Raw genomic sequence first — 19,816 nt, 5'->3', positions numbered from 1 at the left:
CCCCCCCCCCTCCCCCCCCAGCGTCATTAGGGAATATGTACAGTATATAATATTTTTGGGGTAGGAAATTCTCCACCTCATCCTGTATCCACCACATAACACAGGTGTAATTCATTAAGGCTTGAATTACCTGTCGCCCCCATACATCATCACCTGCGTCACCGAAAAGAAAAAAATATATATATATAATTTACTCCCATGATATATTAGCTGTACTGTGAGAATTGTTAATGACAGATTATGTATATTATTCCACCCTTCCGTCTGTCTGTGTTTGTGTCTGTCCGTAAAGGTTGACAGTCATGATCACAAGCAAGGGAGTTGTGTGCGTGTGGTCAGGAGGGGGGTTGTACAACATTTTATAGGCGGACGTGTGTGTGTGTGTGTGTGTGTGTGTGTGTGTTTACATATGTCGTTCGATCCTAAACACACTACAGTAAAGAGTGTGGCCAGGACGACACTCTGGACAAGCGGACTGGCAGCACGTGAAAAAGGGTGTTATATACAGCGTGGCCAGACGTATGACACAAACTAAGTAATTCCATCTGGATTTATTTATGCCATCGATCCACTGAAGGATATTATTTGGTACTAAATTTGCATAATAAATCAGGGTTTAGTAAGGTAAATAATGAATGAAAGGTTTATCGAATAGACAAACTCATGTGAACTCTTATCAATAGTGTTCAATGTTTACACCACAGGCGCCTCGTGTTGATGTTCCTGTAAACATTATTAAGACTATTCTTTGGTGATGTTGACTTAAAGAATATTGTAATTAATTTTTTCTGGGGTTCACATGAAGATTAGACACCCTAGTTTATTTAACCTGAAGATTAATTACCCTAACCTAACCTAACCTAACCACCCTCCCCTCCAGGTAACGTTAAGATGATTAATCCTCAGGTAAAATAAGCTGGTGTATAATCATGAAGTAGTCTATTTTATAATAAATTAATGGCTTCAGTTTATTTTGTGGAGCTGTGATCAAAAAGAGATTCTACCTAGACATATTGTTAGTAAACAACTCGTCAGAATTTATCTAATTTAAACAATTTAACCTTTTAAGAAACACTACAGGTTATTTTAATAATTTATTGTAGTATTTTTTACAACGTTAAGTTTATTTTGAGCCATTGTGAAGTAAAATTAAACTTGTCTTTCTTGTTTTAATATTATTTGGCGTTTGGTTTATTCTTTATGGCGTTGTTGATTGAACTTAAAACTACGACATTACTCTTGGTTTTGGGTTTAACTGAGTAGATGTGGTTTATTTTGTAGCGTTGTTGACTTGAGTTAAAACTGCGACATTAATTCTTAGTTTGGGTTAGGTTAGGTTAGGTTAGGTTAGGTTAGGTTAGGTTATATTTTGTAGCACTGTAGACTGGTGAATAAAAAGAACTGCAGTGTATGTGTTCATTTGACCTAGTTGAGTGTTCTATGACCTGATGAATGCTGCAATTACTGAACGCGTCAGGGGGACCAAGTTCAGTTCATAGGTTGGAACACTCGACTGTGAACTTATGAACACTGTAATTACTGAACGCGTCATGGGCTATGTTATGCAGCGCCTCGTTATAAGGAAGAAAAGTACTGACAAGGAAAGAAAACACGGAGGAAAAAACATTGAACATTTTAACAGTACTGAGGCAATGGCAGTATTACCAAGCCAAAAAAACACCTTCTGTATTAGTAAAAAAAAAAAAAAGTATATAATTACAGCTATTATGTATAATTGGGCAAAAATTATGTTGCTGGGGGTAAAAATAAATTCATTGACTTTAATGTGGTTGTTATTCTCTCTCTCTCTCTCTCTCTCTCTCTCTCTCTCTCTCTCATACATCCAGGTGGTCGTAACATTAAAAATACACAATTGAACGAACTTTTGTAAACCATTAAGGCAATTACAGCTGCTGTAGTGCCGCCATTACCCAGAGACTCCTCGGGTGAGTCAGCAGACAAGCAGACACGTCACAGTGGCCCAGCAGACACGTCACAGTACGCTCAGCAGACACGTCACAGTACACTCAGCAGACACGTCACAGTACACTAAGCAGACACGTCACAGTAGAGTCAGCAGACAACCAAGTGACCAGGTATCACTGTAGGTAATTTTTAACCTTACGAAAATTCATTTAAATGTCAAAAAGAAAAAAATCGTAATAAGAATAAAATGTTGAGTGTTTGGTAGAGTTATATTGTTAGTTTATTATTATTATTATTATTATTATTATTATTAAATCGAAATTCTCTCTCTCTCTCTCTCTCTCTCTCTCTCTCTCTCTCTCTCTCTCTCTCTCTCTCTCTCTCATCACAGGCAAGTCAGTATCTTATTGGCTGGTCGTACTGTAAGGCAGGCTACAGTATAGGTCGTCGTATCAGTGTTCAGGTTATCACTTATACTCACCTAGCGTCTGTTAATGACGTCAGTTACCTGTAGCGTCATTAATCTCATAGTATCTTCAACAGCAAAAGAGGTAATTAATTAGTTTAGGAACATTATAAATACACTGTACAGATCACTTAGTAATATGAGTTCCTGTTCTATTTTTGCCATAATTTCCAAAAATATAAATAACTTCAAAAGGATTATAGTTATTTATTTACAAATTTACATGTTCCTTTTTTACATACTAATTAACTATATTTTTTCAACTGTTAATAAATATCTACTTTATTTTGTAACATCTCTATAATGTTATGAAAATATTGCTGTAAAAATAACTGTACTTGTTTCAACTAAATTTAATGGGTAATTGTGTGTGGTGGAGAGAGATATTTCTCACTGGTGTTAATTTGGATATTTTTTTTTTACCAAGATTGCTTTTTAAAATATAAATACCGATAATTAGTTTTAATACAGGTATGGATACAGTTGTGATATGTATAGAGGTAAAGGTGTGAATATGTATACAAGTACAGGTATAGATACATGTATGAATATGTTTGCAAGCACAGTTATAGTTACAGATATGAATATGTATACAGGTATTCATAATGGTCCTAATTTACACGTAAAACCCTAAAATAATTCAGTCATCGATAAAAATAATTTCCACGGTATTTTTTCCTCGTCAACAATGAATCCCGAACGATAAAAACTTTTAATTAATTTTTCAGTGTACAATAGAGATTCACCTGTGTAATAATTTCTATAATTTGGTTTCCTACCCCGACCCCCCCCACCATTGCCGCCGTGACAATGAGCCTAATTCTGCTTTATTTTTTCCTGTGTATAGGAGCGAACGGGAATGGTGTATAGATGTGTATTTTTGTATTGGTACAGTGAGGAAATACAGAATGATAGAGGTATGAAAGTCCGCTATATGGAGGGTCGGGTCCGTTAAATATGATACTTCTCTCTCCATTTACCGGATTATATGGAGAGACAGGTCCCTTATATGGAGGTAATTTCACTATACCATTCTTCATTCTATAACAACTATGGTGAACGGGCAGTGTCAGTTTTACGTTCAAAGTTTAGACGAACGTAACGAAGAACTTGAGGTTTTTTCTTGGAGTTAGTTGGTGCCGTTCCTCTCATCTCCCCACTACCTGAGGCAGAGTATCCTGGTGGGGAGCTAACTTGTGGAAATTGTTTAAGACTATCTTCATCCCTACTGGAGGAGGAGGAGGAGGAAAAAGAGGGGCGGAAAAAGGAAGAGGGGGAGGAGGAAGTAAGATGAAGAGGAGGAATGAGAGGGGGAGGAGGAAGAAGATGAAACAGGGGAGGAAAGAAAAGGTACAGGAACAAGGGAGGAAGAGGAGGAGGAGAAGAGGAGGAGGAGGAGAAAGAGGAGAGGACGTGATCTAGGGGAGGAAAACTTCGAAATATAAACGTGTTGAAGTGACCGTCTTAAAGTATCGTCAGGGGGAGAATATTTCAACTCCTTGTGTAGTTTGAGAGAGAGAGAGAGAGAGAGAGAGAGAGAGAGAGAGAGAGAGAGAGAGAGAGAGAGACGTATAAATAGGTGAAGGTATACAGACAAACAAACAGACAGACAGACGGATAGACAGACAGACAGACAGACAGACGGAGGGGACAGACAGACAGACGGAGGGGACAGACAGACAGCCATCTATCACAGGAACAATACAGAGGTGTAATACTCCCTCGGTTAATAATTCAATTAGTGCAACATTAAGTCGCTGAGGAGCCTAGCCTGAACCGCAGTGACTGATCCACCTGGCTCACCACCTGGCTCATCTAGCTTACCTTAACACCACCACCTGCCTTAACTACAGCTCACCTGTTCCAACCACCTGCCTCAACTAACACACCTACATCACCACCACCTGCCCAACACCTGTCACCACCACCTAGACCTCATCACCACCACCTGCCCAACACCTGACACCACCACCTGGACCTCATCACCACCACCTGCCCAACACCTGACACCACCACTAACACCTGTCACCACCACCTAGACCTCATCACCACCATGCCCAACACCTGACACCACCACCTGCCTGCCCAACACCACACTGCCCAACACCTGACACCACCACCTGCCCAACACCTGACACACCACCACACCTGCCCAACACCTGACACTCACCACCTGCCCAACACCTGACACCACCACCTGCTGACACTGCCCAACACCTGACACCACCACCTGCCCAACACCTGACACTACCACTGCCTAACACCTGACACCACCATCTGCCCAACACCTGACACCACCACCTGCCCAACACCTGACACCACCACCTGGACCTCATTAAGCCTCTTGGCACCACCTGTAAGACGAGACATAAACATGAGTATTTTTACCTGAGTGTCTCCTTGTTGCTCTAATTCACTACCGAGATGAAACACGTTGTGAACATGTTTTTTTACTGCGGTGTGGAGAAGGGCTGGTGAGTGATAACGAGGGTGTCCAGGGGTGACTAGGGTGAGGGGTGACTAGGGTGAGGACTGGCTAGGGATGAGTATGTGTGTGTGTGTGTCTCAGTAAGTGTAGGTGAGAATGAGAAAATGCATAACTGAGTAAATGTGAGAAAGTGAGTTGAGTGAGTTGAATAAGTGAGTTGAGTGAGTGAGTGAGTGAGTGAGTGTTACACCCCCTCCCCACCACCACCACCAACCAAACTTACAGAGGTTCTTCCTATACTAAGACTTCCCTCCCTGAAACTGGTCTTACTCCACCTCACAACAAAAATGGCTTCTCAAAGGCTGGAGCTCGTTCGTTTAATTTTCCTCTCTAGCGGAAGATGTGAGAACGAACCCTACTCTCTCTCTCTCTCTCTCTCTCTCTCTCTCTCTCTCTCTCAAAGAAACGACACGAGACACAAGTGACACCGACTTTAACTGCATCTAAAAGGGTGAGGTGAACTCTAATAACTAGATACGTTTCTTTGGCGTGTTAGAGAGAGAGAGAAAGGGGGGGGGGCGAGGAGAAAGAGAGGGGAGGGGAGAAAGAGGGTGACAGATAAAAGGGGGAGAGACAGACAGACAGATAAACAGAGAGAGACAGACAATAAACAACAAGAATACGACTTCAAGATCCGGGTTTTTTTTTACCTCTGGACGCTAAAGAAAACCAACTTAGTTATATGGTTGAATCTCGGTGTAATTTCCAAGAGGTTATTTTTTGGTCGCTGTTTTTTCCTCTTTTTCTCGCGGCATTAGTTTTATGTCCTCTTTAATCTCTATTCACGGGGAAGAAGTAAAGGTGTGTGTGTGTGTGTGTGTTTTATTTAGGTTATAGAAGATTGTGTGTGTGTGTGTGTGTGTGTGTGTGTGTGTGTGTGTGTGTGTGTGTGTGTGTGTGTGTGTAGAGAGAGAGACAGAGGACAATACTGAGATTCTCCTATTGAATAGATTGGTGAAGTCTCTCTCTCTCTCTCTCTCTCTCTCTCTCGTGTTTAGGGGTGAGAAATAATGTAGGGCCGTGTGTGAGAGTGGTGGGTGTGTTGTGGTGAGGAACAAACACACACAGGTAGTGGTTGAGAGAGAATTAGACTTCAAGATGAGGGGTGAGGTGGGAGAGGGAGAGTGTGAAGGAGAGGGAGAGAGTGAAGGAGAGGGAGAGGTGAGAGGGGATGGGTCAGGGTGAAGGAGGCTGAATGTGTGTGAGGATCAGGGTGAGGTAGGGTGAAGGTGAGATACAGTGTAAGAGTGAGGTAGGGGTGAGGGAGTGAGGGAGGTCCAAGGTGAAGGAGGGAGGGAGGGAGGTCCAAGGTGAAGGAGGGAGGGAGGGAGGTCCAGGATGAGGGAAAGTGAGGGGAGGTCCAAGGTGAAGGAGGGAGGGAGGGAGGAGGGGAGGTCCAGGGGTGAAGGAGGGAGGGGAGGGAGGGAGGTCCAAGGTGAAGGAGGGAGGGAGGGAGGTCCAAGGTGAAGGAGGGAGGGAGTGAGGGAGGTCCAAGGTGAAGGAGGGAGGGAGTGAGGGAGGTCTAGGGTGAGGGAGGGAGGGAGTGAGGGAGGTCCAGGGTGAGGGAGGGTAGGAGAAGGTAGGTAATTTGGCCGGGAGGTGAAGGTCGGACGTGTTAAGTGAATGAGGAAGGAACTGGAGATGGTCTTACTTAAGTTAACACCCGACCCAACTTAACCTATCCCAGTCTAGTCTTAATTAATTTAATGCAGGTCATCTTAACCTAACCTAATTTAACCTAACCTAACTAAACCCAACCTAACTTAACTCAGCTCAAGCAATTGTAACCCAACCCAACTTAACCCAGCCCAATTCTAACCTAACCTAACTTAACCCAGACCAATTCTAACCTAACCTAACCTAACCTTCATATTACTAAAGAATGTTACAAGACAAGACAACATTTCACAACAAATAATATCAAATTAAGTTGGGCTTGGTGATGGTGGTCGTTGCCTCACTCTCGTCTCTTCCCACAAACATTACAAAAGACACAGGAAAAATGTAATTAACGTCCATTTAAAGCCCCCGTCAGTGTTGATAGTGTGTGGTGGGAGGTGTGGAAGGTGTGTTATTGTCTATCAGGTGTGGTGTGGAAGGTTTGTTATTGACTGTCAGGTGTAGAGACGGGCAGCCTTCACTACCTCTGTTATTCCGTTTCTTCATCACTAAGGTATACAATCACCTGTTAAGATGTTAATTTGTGATTGGTGTTAATATTATGGTCACCTGATGAGTTGTTTTTGTTGTTTTATTATTGTTTGTTTTTGTTTTTTTGGGGGGGGGTGGCTGAAGGTGGGATATTTTGTGAATTTAAATTGTAAAATAGGTACTTTTTTCCAATGTGGTTCTTCTCCCATCCCCTATACCCCCCCCTCACTCTCCCCCTCTACCCCCACTCTCCCCCTCTACCCCTACTCTCCATTCCCCCTACAACCCTCCTACTCCTAGTAAGTCTACGGACCTGGCGCACCCACATTCAACTACCCTTCCATCCCCACCCCCTATTTTCCAATCTCCCTCACTTTCTCTACAATCCTCCTGCTTCTTCTCTACCCTTCCACCCTTCCTTCTCTACCCCTCCCTCCCCCGCACCTACCACCTAGAGAAGCCCCAGTATCTCCCGCTAATGGTAAGAATGTATGCTGGGGGAGGGGTGCTGGGGCAAAGGTGGTGTTGGGGGCGTAAAGGTCCCACGAAACAGACTGGCTGTTCAGCTTTTGTTCCCCTGGTATGGTGTACGTCTTCCTCGTGTTCGATAACCTTGGGACGTCCTCATCGCCGCCCACCTGACAGTAAAGAGGTAACAGTGGCAGAGGGGTGAGGGGGGGGGGGAGAGGTGAGGGAAGGAGGTGATGAGGGAGGAAGGTGAGGGTGAGGAGGAAGGAGGTAAGGATGTTTGAGTGAGAGTGAAGGGAGGAGGAGAAGAATAATACTCGGGAGGAGGGAGAAGAAGGGGAGGGGTGAGGGAGGGAGGGGGTGAAGAAGGGAGGGGTGTAGAGTGAGGGGTGAAGAAGGGAGGTGTAGGAGCAGGGGTGAAGAAGGGGAGGGGTGTAGGGAGGAGGGGTGAAGAAGGGGGGGTGTAGGAGGGAGGGGAGAAAGACCAAGAGGAGTGGGGTAACGTGTGCTAAATTTGGGGAAGAGACGGGGGCAGAATTTTAGATGTGTGTGTGAGAGAGAGAGAGAGAGAGAGAGAGAGAAGGTTTGGGATTAACTATTCAGTCATCAATTCGCTCAAGTTATTCTCATTGTGACATTGATTAACGCACGACCAACAAGGTGCATCAATACACTCATCAATACACATCCACAGCCTATAGTGCTATCCCTTAATAACGAGTCAATGGCCACACACACACACACACACACACACACACACACACACACACACACACATTCATCTACACCAAACAAATCCAGTCCAGCTGTCATATTTATCTTAGCCACGAACAAAAAGCCAAAAAGCCTGAATAAATACATAATTAAAGTTGTAAAGCCTTTCCGTTCTGTTTACCAAAGAATCCCAAATGAATCCGGACTGTATTTATTGTCGACACACGCGAACGCTTTACCGCATCAAAAATCAATAAGGAAATAAGAGCATTTTTATCGTAGCTGTTAACGTTTTATAGATTTAAAAACAAATAAAAACTTCTTGAAGATTATTTTACCTGAGAAATTCTCACAAATCCACGAACACTTCATGAATCCACAACAAATCCACGAACACTTCATGAATCCATAACAAATCCACGAACACTTCATGAATCCATAAGAAATCCACAAACGCTTCATGAATCCATAACAAATCCAGAATTGCACAGTGTTACCTTTTTATCATCAATACCTTAGACGAAGAAAGAAAAATAACACTCCCTCACACCGTAGTCACAGACCCCGCTAAACAAGACAGACAAAAGGTGAGATGATGATTGAGGTGTGGACGTCAGACACACACACACACACACACACCTGGTGGGGAAATATGGAAGCAGGTGGACACGACACGACACGACACGTAAAAGGTCACCACCATCAGCGTCATTAGGCTAGGATGCTTTCCCTTGATACTGGGTTAAATCGAAGCAGTTTGTACAAGTAATGTGTGTGTGTGTGTGTGTGTGTGTGTGTGTGTGTGTGTCTGACCACCACACAGCATTTTTCAGCACACCGCCACAACACCTGCCTCTCTCCTCGCTCATAATTAATAGCTCAGGGACTAGCAAAGACCATGGGGCAGTGTCTGCTATTGGTAAGTAAGACTGTAGTGGTGTGGGAGTAGGGTGAAGGTGTCAGGGATGAGTCACACTTAATGAGGCCTTAAAACACTGGTACCTTTCACTATTAATATCATTACTATAAACGTAATGATACCTTACCTGTTCCCATATCGCATTACCTTTATATCTGAACTAAAAGACGATACATTTAAACACTGTAGCGACAAACGCATCTCGCAGCTTACCTGGATCACGTCTTATTAACACACGGGGCTCACAGGTAAAGCGACTGTAATCTCTGTAACAATTGGATACAGTGAGAGGGATACAGGGAAGGGATTCAGGGTAAGAATTACAGCACTCTGGTGTGAGATGAGGGAGGGAGAGAGAGAGAGAGAGAGAGAGAGAGAGAGAGAGAGAGAGAGAGAGAGAGAGAGACAACACAATCCACTGTAAATCAATGCAATACATCATTTATACACAATACTACATTCATAATACAAGCTAAGGCAAAACAGTGATGTGTAGCCCACAGTAATGAAATACAATGATACAAGACGACACAGATGCATTGCAACACAGGAGAAAAACAATGCAATAGAAAATACAGTGAAATGCGATACAATGGGGTACAAATGCAACACAGATACAATGCAACACAGGATACAATACAACACAGGATGCAATGCAACACAGTATACAATGCAACACAGGATAAAAACAATGGAATACAATGCAACATAAACCATCGCTACACAACACTCTGCGTCATGGTCACTTTATCGACAACCGGACAATTTATTCTTCGCACGCGAGACAAAACAACTAAATAGCTTTACAAATGAGTTATGGGATGTTAAGTTTTATACTGAACAAATATATACAGTTAAATGACTAGCAAGGATACACACACGCAATAGACGGGAACAAACACACCCACACGCAAACAACAGGAACAAACACACCCACACGCAAAAAACAGGAACAAAACACACACCCACACGCAAACAACAGGAACAAACACACCCACACGCAAACAACAGGAACAAACACACCCACACGCAAAAAACAGGAACAAACACACACAAAGACAAGAACAAACACAAACACGCAAAAAACATGAACCTTAACATCAAAATCTCATCGGCATAAAATTTATTTTTTTTGTCAGACATTTTCCTTTGAAATAAAAGAAAAAAAAATAATATAGTTAAAAATTCCTTTGTTTATGAATCTGTGTAAGCTGACGACAAAGACAAGTTTATTATAGTTTTTATTATTTTTTTTTTTAGCCAATAATCTTACTCTGAAATTTTGAAATATATTGATTTAAGAATATATATGTAAGGATGTAATTATATTCAATGAGACTAAAATGGCTGTAATTTATGATAGATGGATAGATATTAGATTGATAGATAGATATTAAATAGATAAATAGATAGAGATTAGATATAGATAGATAGATAGATAGATGTTTAATATATCACTACTTTAAACTAATATTTACAGCCAAACTTCCAATTCTCAATATTTGAATAATAAAAAACTATATTTTCAAATTTACAAAAGTGAGAAAGACAAGTTTGGAATTGTTTTAAAAGTTGTAACTCGAGTTTTCAGGCTAAACTTTCTCTCATATTTAACCTAATGCATTACTAAATAACTCACAATACATTACTAAATAACTCACAATACATTACTAAATAACTCACAATACATTACTAGATAACTCACAATACATTACTAACAGTTTATACTACAATAACAATAATTTTAATAATATACATTAATAACTACACAATACTTAAATAAATTTTAATACACACATAAATAACTCTATCACATTACTAATAACTCACAATACAATAATAAATAACTTTAATATTATTAAATAGCTCACAATACATTAATAAATAACTCACAATACATTACTAAATAACTCACAATACAATATCACTAAATAACTCACAATACAATACTAAATAACTCTTAATACATTACTAAATAACTCACAATACATTACTAAATAACTCACAATACATTACTAAATAACTCACAATACATTACTAGATAACTCACAATACATTACTAAATAACTCACAATACATTACTAGATAACTCACAATACATTACTAAATAACTCACAATACAATACTAAATAACTCTTAATACATTGCTAAATAGCTCACAATACAATACCAATAACTCTCAATACATTACTAATAGCTCACAATACAATACTAAATAACTCATAATACAATACTAATAACTCTTAATACATTACTATAGAACTCTTAATACACCAAATACATTCTAGCAGTTAGAGACATTAAATAAATCTCTTGAGCTTTAAAACTTTTACGAAATACTACACCAAGTTTTAAAATCCAAATATGTCAGAAAAAAAAAATAATAAACTTCATTTGCTCGTGAACTTTTGGCCCACGAATGTACACAACTTGAGGTTTGAAAAGTTTGAAATAAAATTGTGAAATAATGTTTGAGAGAGAGATTCTGCTGTGGTGTGTCAAGATAGATAGATAGATGGATGGATAGAGGGATAGGTAGATAGATAGATGGATAGAGGGATAGGTAGATAGATAGATAGATAGATAGATAGATAGATAGATAGATAGAGGGATAGGTAGATAGATAGATAGATAGAAAGAAAGAAGGATAGATAGAGGGATAGGTAGATGGATAGCGGGATAGATAGCGGGATAGATAGATGGATAGAGGGATAGATACAGAGATAGGGATAGATAGATAGATAGATGGATAGAGGGATAGATGGATAGATAGAGGGATAGATAGAGGGATAGGGATAGGGATAGATAGATAGATGGATAGATAGATAGATAGATATACAGTATATATAGATAGAATTTTAAGTTAGATAATATGATCAAAAAACTTACAAGAAATCACTAAAAATTATCTTCATTATTTTATGTTCAAACAGATGAAGACGCGAGCGACAGTCTTTGATTATTAAGGTTTGAAATTAGATATAAAATGAACCTCTTTTCTTTTCACTGAAATTTATAAACATATCGCTAAAGAGGTTTATTATAGGTACACAGACGGACACGAATCACACACACACACACACACACACACACTCACACACACACACACACACACACACACACACACACACACATATTCTCAACCCATCTAAAAAATAAAATCTCAATTGACCTGACCTGAGTTGACCTATTCTCTTGCCCGCAGTGTGGTCGGTGACTGGGATAGCCGGACGTGCTGCTGACCTGCCCTGCTACCTGGACCCTCGTACACCTGGTGATAAGCCCAAGTTAATACTGTGGTACAAGGAGGCAGTTAGGAGCCCTTTGTTCAGGTCAGTTGTATAGTGTATGGTCTATGATGTATGGTGTATGGTCTATGATGTATGGTGTATGGTCTATGATGTATGGTGTATGGTGTATGATGTATGGTGTATTTTTCTTCCCTTCCTTCACCCTCCTCTCTTCATTCACTCTTCCTCCCTTTCTTCACACAGTTTATCTACTTGTCCTCTACACCTTTTCCCTCTCTCTTTCCCCTCCTCCTCCCTATCAATTAATTATTCCATTCCATCTTTTATTGGCTTTCCCTAATTCTCACGTCCGCCCTCCTCTTCCTCCTCCTCCTCCTCCTCTTCATCCTCCTCCTCTTCCTTCTTCTCCTCCTCTTCCTCCCTCGCTTGTGTGATTTTTTCTCGCGTACTTTATTGTATTTTTTATCTATCTTTCTTGTCTCTATTTCTCTTTCTCTTTTCTTTCTTTTTTCCTTTCCTTTAATGTCCTTCTCTCTCTTTTTGTAACTTTTATTCCCTTACCTCTACCTACTTTCTTCTTCCTCTTCCTCCTCTTCCTCCCTTCTTACCTATAAATTCTACTTGTTCTCGCCCTCCCCTTCCCTCTCTCTTCCCTAAATCCTTCTCTTGTTCTGTTTCCCGTTTATCCTTTTATCCCTATACCACCAATTTTCTCCTGCATCTCTGCGCCTCTTTTATCCATTACTCTTATTTCTCTTTCTCACCTTTTTTGTTCATTCTCTTATATTACCCTATTTATGTCTTTGCTTTCCCCCTTTTTCTCCCTTTCCCTCCTCTTCTTATTCCTGTCTATCCACCTCCCTCTTCTTCCTCTTTCTTCTCCCCTTCGCCCTTTACCCCCCTCTCCTTCCCCATCCCCCTCTCACTCCCCTTTCCTCTTCCCCCTCCCAACCCCCTCCTCCTCTCCCTCTCTCTCTCTCCCTCCCAGCATCCTCTATCTGTCCGTTCACCCTTCTGTTCCATCCCCTCCCTGGGTTCTGTCTTTTTGCCACCACTATCAGCAGCAACGTCACTCTCAGTAGCAGGAGCAGTATCAGTAGCAGAGGCAGAGGAACAGTAGCAGCAGTAACAGTAGCAGGAACAGAAGCAGGAACAGTAGCAGCAGCAGGAGCAGTAGGGCCGCTCTGTCGACAATGCTCTCCTTAGGCAGGCAGTCAACGGCCAGTCATCATCATAATAATTGATCCCGGAGTATACCAAGTGGTGGGTGTTGTGCCTTGCCCACCCGCCCACCCTGCCTTGCCCACCATGCCTAACCCACCCTGCCTGCCTTGCCTCACCCACCCTATCTTGCTCACCCTGCCTTGCCCACCCTACTAACCCACCCTGCCTTGCCCACCCTACTAACCCACCCTGCATTGCCCACCCTACTAACTCCACCTTGCCTTTGCCCAATTCTATTAACTCCACCCTGCCTTGCCCACCCTACTAACCCAACCTGCCCACCCTATTAACCCACCCTGCCTTGCCCACCCTATTAACCCACCCTGCCTTGCCCAATTCTACTAACTCCACCCCTGCCTTGCTCCACCCTACTAACCCACCCTGCCTTGCCCACCCTACTAACTCCACCCTGCCTTGCCCACCCTACTAACCCACCCTGCCTTGCCCACCCTACTAACTCCACCCCTGCCTTGCCCAATCTCTACTAACCCAATCTCTACTAACTCCACCCTACTAACCCACCCTGCCTTGCCCACCCTACTAACCCACCCTGCATTGCCCACTCACCCACCATGCCTCACTCACCCACACAGTCTGCCTCGCTCACTAACTCACTTGGCCACTCTCCTGACTTTAACCAAAAAGTGAACTGTGTGTCTTAGTCATACTCACAGTCAAGCAGTCATACTGTCATACTAAGTCATACTAACAGTCATACAGTCTTATTAACAGTCAAACAGTCATACTAACAGTCAAACAGTCATACAGTCATACTAACAGGATTTCATGATCAATTTACTGTGGATACCATTTAATACGTCGAAGATTGTCAGAAATTTGAACACACACACACACACACACGCACACACGCACGCACGCACACACACACACACACACACACACACACACACACACACACACACACACACACACACACACACACACGATGTATCAGCCGTTCTTTTGTTAGTGTTTTTCACAGCGAAACTGTATTTTACGAACAATTCTCTCCACAGTGAATTCAGACAATGGTTTATACTGCCTATGGTTTATATTGAGAGAGAGAGAGAGAGAGAGACTTTAATCTTATCATATTATTGTTATTGTCATCATAATAATTTAATCCCTTGACTCACAATTACGTAAAGCACTTTGACATTCCTTCGTTAAAATTAATTCAATAACCACCTACCTTAATCACCCATCGTGCCCAGTAGGTCTAACTCCCAGGTAATTAGCAAGCATCAAGCACCTGATCGACACGGTAATGAGAGCCCAGGTAGACTAATTACCGATGGTCTAAATTAATTGAGAGGATCACCCTTCTCTCGGCCTAATTAATGTGTCATGACCTTCTAATGTTTATTACTTACACCTGGCTGAAGTAGTTGATGGTGGTAGTGGTGGTTGGCAGTTGTTTTGAGATCACCCCTGACCTCTCTTTTCCCTCCCATTGATATTCTTCTGAACCTCGATCCAATAATCCCTTTGACCTCGTGACCTCCCCTGAACCTCGTGACCATCCATGACCTCCCCTGTACCTCGTGACCATCCATGACCTCCCCTGTACCTCGTGACCTCCCATGACCTCCCCTGAACCTCGTGACCTCCCATGACCTCCCCTGAACCTCATGACCTTCCCGTGACCTCAACTGCAGTGTGGTCCAAGTAAACATATTACTTGGCTGATACCTCAACCCTTGCTCGCTTGTCCACAGTGTATAGCATGAAAGTCTCCCAGCCCCACCACCCAGCCCCCACCCACCCAGCTCCCAATACCACCCAGCCTCTACCACCCAGCCCCACCACCCAGTCCTGCTGCCACCCAGCCCCCTTGCCACCCAGCTCCCTTGCCACCCAGCCCTTGCTACCCAGCCCTACCACCCAGCCAAGTTACCACCCAGCCCTACCACCGTGCCCTGCCACCCAGCCCCACTAATTCAGCCTCCTACCACCCAGCCCTTGCCACCCAGCCCTGCTTTTCACCCAGCCCTTGCCACCCAGCCCTACTCACCCAGCTCCTTGCCACCCACCCCTTGCCACCCACCCCTTGCCACCCAGCCTCTTGCCACCCACCCCTCATCTAGATCTCATCACCTGTGTCCCTATCACTCAGCCTCCACCACCCAGCCCTCACCCACCCACTCCCACCTCTCCACCCACCCACACCCCACCTCTCCACCCACCCACACCCCACCTCTCCACCCACCCACCACTCCAAACAACTGCTTGGGGGTGAATGAACTAGGTAACTACTGTGTAAGATAGTTAGGTAGTTGGGTGGTTTGACTTCGTACAGTCCATAATACCGTGACGTCACTACATCTAGCTATGATTGACTGATTCAAGGAAGGACAAGTCAGTGTGTTTGTTCATCACCGTGGGGACGGATGCTGAAAAGTTGCCTGGGATTTTATTGCGTAAAGAACCCAAACAAACTCAGTGATTGAAATAAGATCCGGAGACTTTACCTTTATAAGTGGAATCGGATCGTAGTTAGATAATTGAGCTTGTAAGGTGAGTTAATGAATAAATAGGAGTGTAAGGTATGTATTAGTGTTTGTAAAAGTAGCTTTGGACAATTTAGACTAAAAAAAACAGGTGTTCACATAATAATAGGGAGAAAATCAGCCTACAGTAAGAACGGTACACCTGTAGAACCAAGAACACCTGGGTGAAAAACAAAGAGATTATATTGTGTTTGTGTTGGAGGTGACGCGCCGGTCAGGTAACAACAGGTAACGTCGCTCACCAAAGCCACAGACAACACCTGTGTGCCTTACCTGCCCTCACCGCCCATCACACCTGTAATAAACGCATCATCAACACATGACTTAATTACCGTCAAGACACGCAGGCTTCTTCACTTCCTTCCCACCTGTAGTGTTCCTGTGTCAACACCTGTTATGCTGTAATTAATGTATTGACACAACCTTCTTCCAGTACCTGTGTTAGTTGTTACCAGTACTCTCTCTCTCTCTCTCTCTCTCTCTCTCTCTCTCTCTCTCTCTCTCTCTCTCTCTCTCATTCATTACCCTGTCACATACCTTTTCCACCACTAATGTCAACCCATTCCATTTCCCTCTCACATTTTCTCTTCCATCCCATGAACTCACACAACTTAACCTCTCCTACCTCACCCGCCTTCCTCTCCCCCCCCCCCCCCTCCTTGCCAGACCTTTGTATGATGCTCAAATTTGCATCGAAAGTTAAATTGCGTTTAGGTAAATGTGATTAACTCCCCCGAGACTGCTGACGTGACTAGCTTAGCGGTGGTGTGTGTGTATGTACCATAACTCAGCCATATCGATGTACCATAATTTTCTTCCCACCACTCCTACAGGAAGACTTCATTAAGTATCTTTCCATCCTACAACTCCTACAGGAAGAGACCATTCATTACTAACACGAGGATTCTTCTTCCTTCCTCAGCCACGACACCAGGGCGCCCCAGTTCGACGGGGACTTGGGCCAGGGTGAAGGGGTGTTGTCGGTGAGCAGGGGCGCGGCCACCCTCACCTACCATAACATTACCTCTAAACACGCCGGCATCTACGAGTGTCGGGTGGATTTCTACAAGTCTCCGGCACACTCGAAGTTCGTCAATCTTACTGTTATTGGTAAGTACTGTATGGCCATTCTTCTTCTTCTTTACTCATCCACAAAACTCCATTTGCCTCTCCCCGAACCCACGAGAGATTCAGAACTCGTGAATCCGAAGCATTTATGGACAGATTAAGGTATCAGTCTACTACTTCGGGTTCACTTAAATTTGATACAGTTTATTCCTGTTTTTGTATTTTGTTGTTGTAATTTCAGGTTTTTTAATATATTTGAAATTATGTTTTGTATCTATACTTACAATAATTATTACTGTATATTAAAAATAGTGTTAATATGTCTTGTCGTGTGCAGTTACAGCAACGATTTTTGTATCTTTTGAAGGCTGTATTTTACAGTCTTAATCTGTTGTGATTTTGTAATGACTTTCTGTATCTCGGCTTACAGCAATGATACCCGGTTCTTTTTTTATGGTTACAGTTAAGTAATTGTCTGTATTTTCTGAAACTGGTTCTTGTAAATGACTGTATATTTACCTTTACAATCACCGTCAAGTGATTGTAAGTGATTAATTATGTAACTAAAACTCGTTGGGTCTTGTAATTGATGATTTGGGATCACCTGAAGATTAGATCCCCACTTACCTTACTTCACCTGTTGATTAAGTAACCTAACTCTACCTGGAGGAGTTAGGTTAGCTTTAAATTTAGTTAGGTTCGGTTTGAGTAGGAGAGGTTAGATTATATTTATTTAGCGTTATGTTATGTTAAATTAGGTTAGGTTAGGTTAGGTTAGGTTAGGTTAGGTTAAGATGTATAATCATCAGGTGGAATAAACTGGGGTGTTTAATCTTCAGGTAAACTCTACCTTTTCGCACCTAAAACAAGTTACAAAAACATTACAGTGATCGTATCGTGTCTGACTGAATCTTTGCTTGTTACATAGATTACATAGCGCCTTGGTACTGTAATTACACCCGTCTTAACTACACCATTCTGCGGTGGTTGGCGTGGAGAAGCTTGTTAGCATAATGATCATTGCTGTTGTGTGGTTCGGCGGGGGGGGGGGTGTTAATGGCTTCTGCACCGTAGCAGGTTACAGCCTTAACTATGCAGTACCCGAGCTTGTTAATAATATGTTAATTGGGTCGTTATCTTGTAGTTGTTGTTGTTGACTGCAGCGTGTGTGTGTGTGTGTGTGTGTTCCTGTTTGCTGTTATGGTTAGGTTAGGTTAGGTTAGGTTGACCTCTCGCCTATGTTGACCTTACTAGGGGATAACCTCGTTTATAATTGGCCTCATTGACTCTAATTAGTGAAAAAGTTTGGCTCAGACTAGCGGCCACAGTCTCTCATAATTGCCTCATTATTGTTGATTATACCTCACTAACAGCCCTTACTCATTAGCTCACATTGCCCTCATAATAGTTTTCATTAATTTGTACCAACCTCATTAATTTGTACCAAACCCATTAATTTGTACCAACCTCATTAATTTGTACCAAACCCATTAATTTGTACCAAACTCATTAATTTGTACCAAACCCATTAATTTGTACTAAACCCATTAATTTGTACCAACCTCATTAATTTGTACCAAACCCATTAATTTATACCAAACTCATTAATTTGTACCAACCTCATTAATTTGTAAACTCATTAATTTGTACCAAACTCATTAACCTGTAATTCTCTTTTTAGTGTTTAGTGATATCATTATTTCTTCATTAATCACGTAACTCCTTCATTAAACTCATAAGCATCATTATCTGGCGTCACACCCACACCCACACACACACACACACACACACACACCCACACACACACACACACACACACACACCCACCCCCCACCCACCCACCACCACCCACCCACACACACCCACACACACACCCCCACACACCCCACACACACACACACACACACACACACCTTAACTGGACACTAAGAGCCAAGTCATCACACTACCTATCCCAATTATGTACGAGCTAACTAGGTTGTTTGTAACTGATTGTTGTAATATCATTTGGCCTCGTAATACAATTTGTAAACAAACTTTGATACAACATTCATATATTAATACTCAGGTGGCGCGTATATCTTGTTAACAAAAAGTAAGCTTGATTAACACTCTCACTGTTAACCTATTAAACAGGAGGAAATTTAACTTTGAACAAAAAATTATGTTGATTTTATTTATTTTGTTTTTAGTTTGTTTTTGCTGTTTTTTGAGGGAATAATTTTGTTTTGTCTTTTCGTTTGACTGTTTTTGCAGTGTGTGTGTGTGTGTGTGTGTGTGTGTGTGTGTGTGGATAGACCGTATCACTCTCCCGTTAAGTGTACATAACTGCCTCAAAACACTTACAAGCCAATGACGTCATCACACAGGTACAACACATTCACCTGTTAATTAGCAAACTCCTGCACACAGCATAAGGCTAATGAGAGTTAAAAGTTCAATAATGAACTTGAGAAACATGAGGAGGAGGGAGAGCGGAGGGAGGGAAGGAGGATGAGGAGGAGGGGTAGTGTTGGAGAAGGGAGGGAGAAGGAGGAGGAGGTAGTGTTGGAGGTAGTGTTGGGGAAGGAGGAGGAAAGGTGATGATGAGGTAAAAAGTGATGGAGGGGAAGGAGCTACCTCCTCTATCCT

General features: G+C 42.3%; 1 protein-coding gene across 1 annotated transcript in view; it reads left to right on the top strand.

The window, feature by feature from the left end:
- The window catches only part of LOC121876399, a 190,536-nt gene that overhangs the window by 47,261 nt on the left and 123,459 nt on the right, over positions 1-19,816 (top strand). The window contains exons 2-3 of the mRNA XM_042381476.1: positions 12,338-12,464; positions 17,040-17,227. Of these exons, the coding sequence (XP_042237410.1) occupies positions 12,338-12,464; positions 17,040-17,227 (315 nt within the window). The remainder of the gene's footprint in view (positions 1-12,337; positions 12,465-17,039; positions 17,228-19,816) is intronic.

Source organism: Homarus americanus, unplaced genomic scaffold, assembly GCF_018991925.1.
Source record: "Homarus americanus isolate GMGI-L3 unplaced genomic scaffold, GMGI_Hamer_2.0 scaffold17820, whole genome shotgun sequence".
Lineage (NCBI taxonomy): Eukaryota > Metazoa > Arthropoda > Malacostraca > Decapoda > Nephropidae > Homarus > Homarus americanus.
Note: the sequence above shows the minus strand (reverse complement) of the source record. Positions and strands in the feature narration are given on the sequence as shown.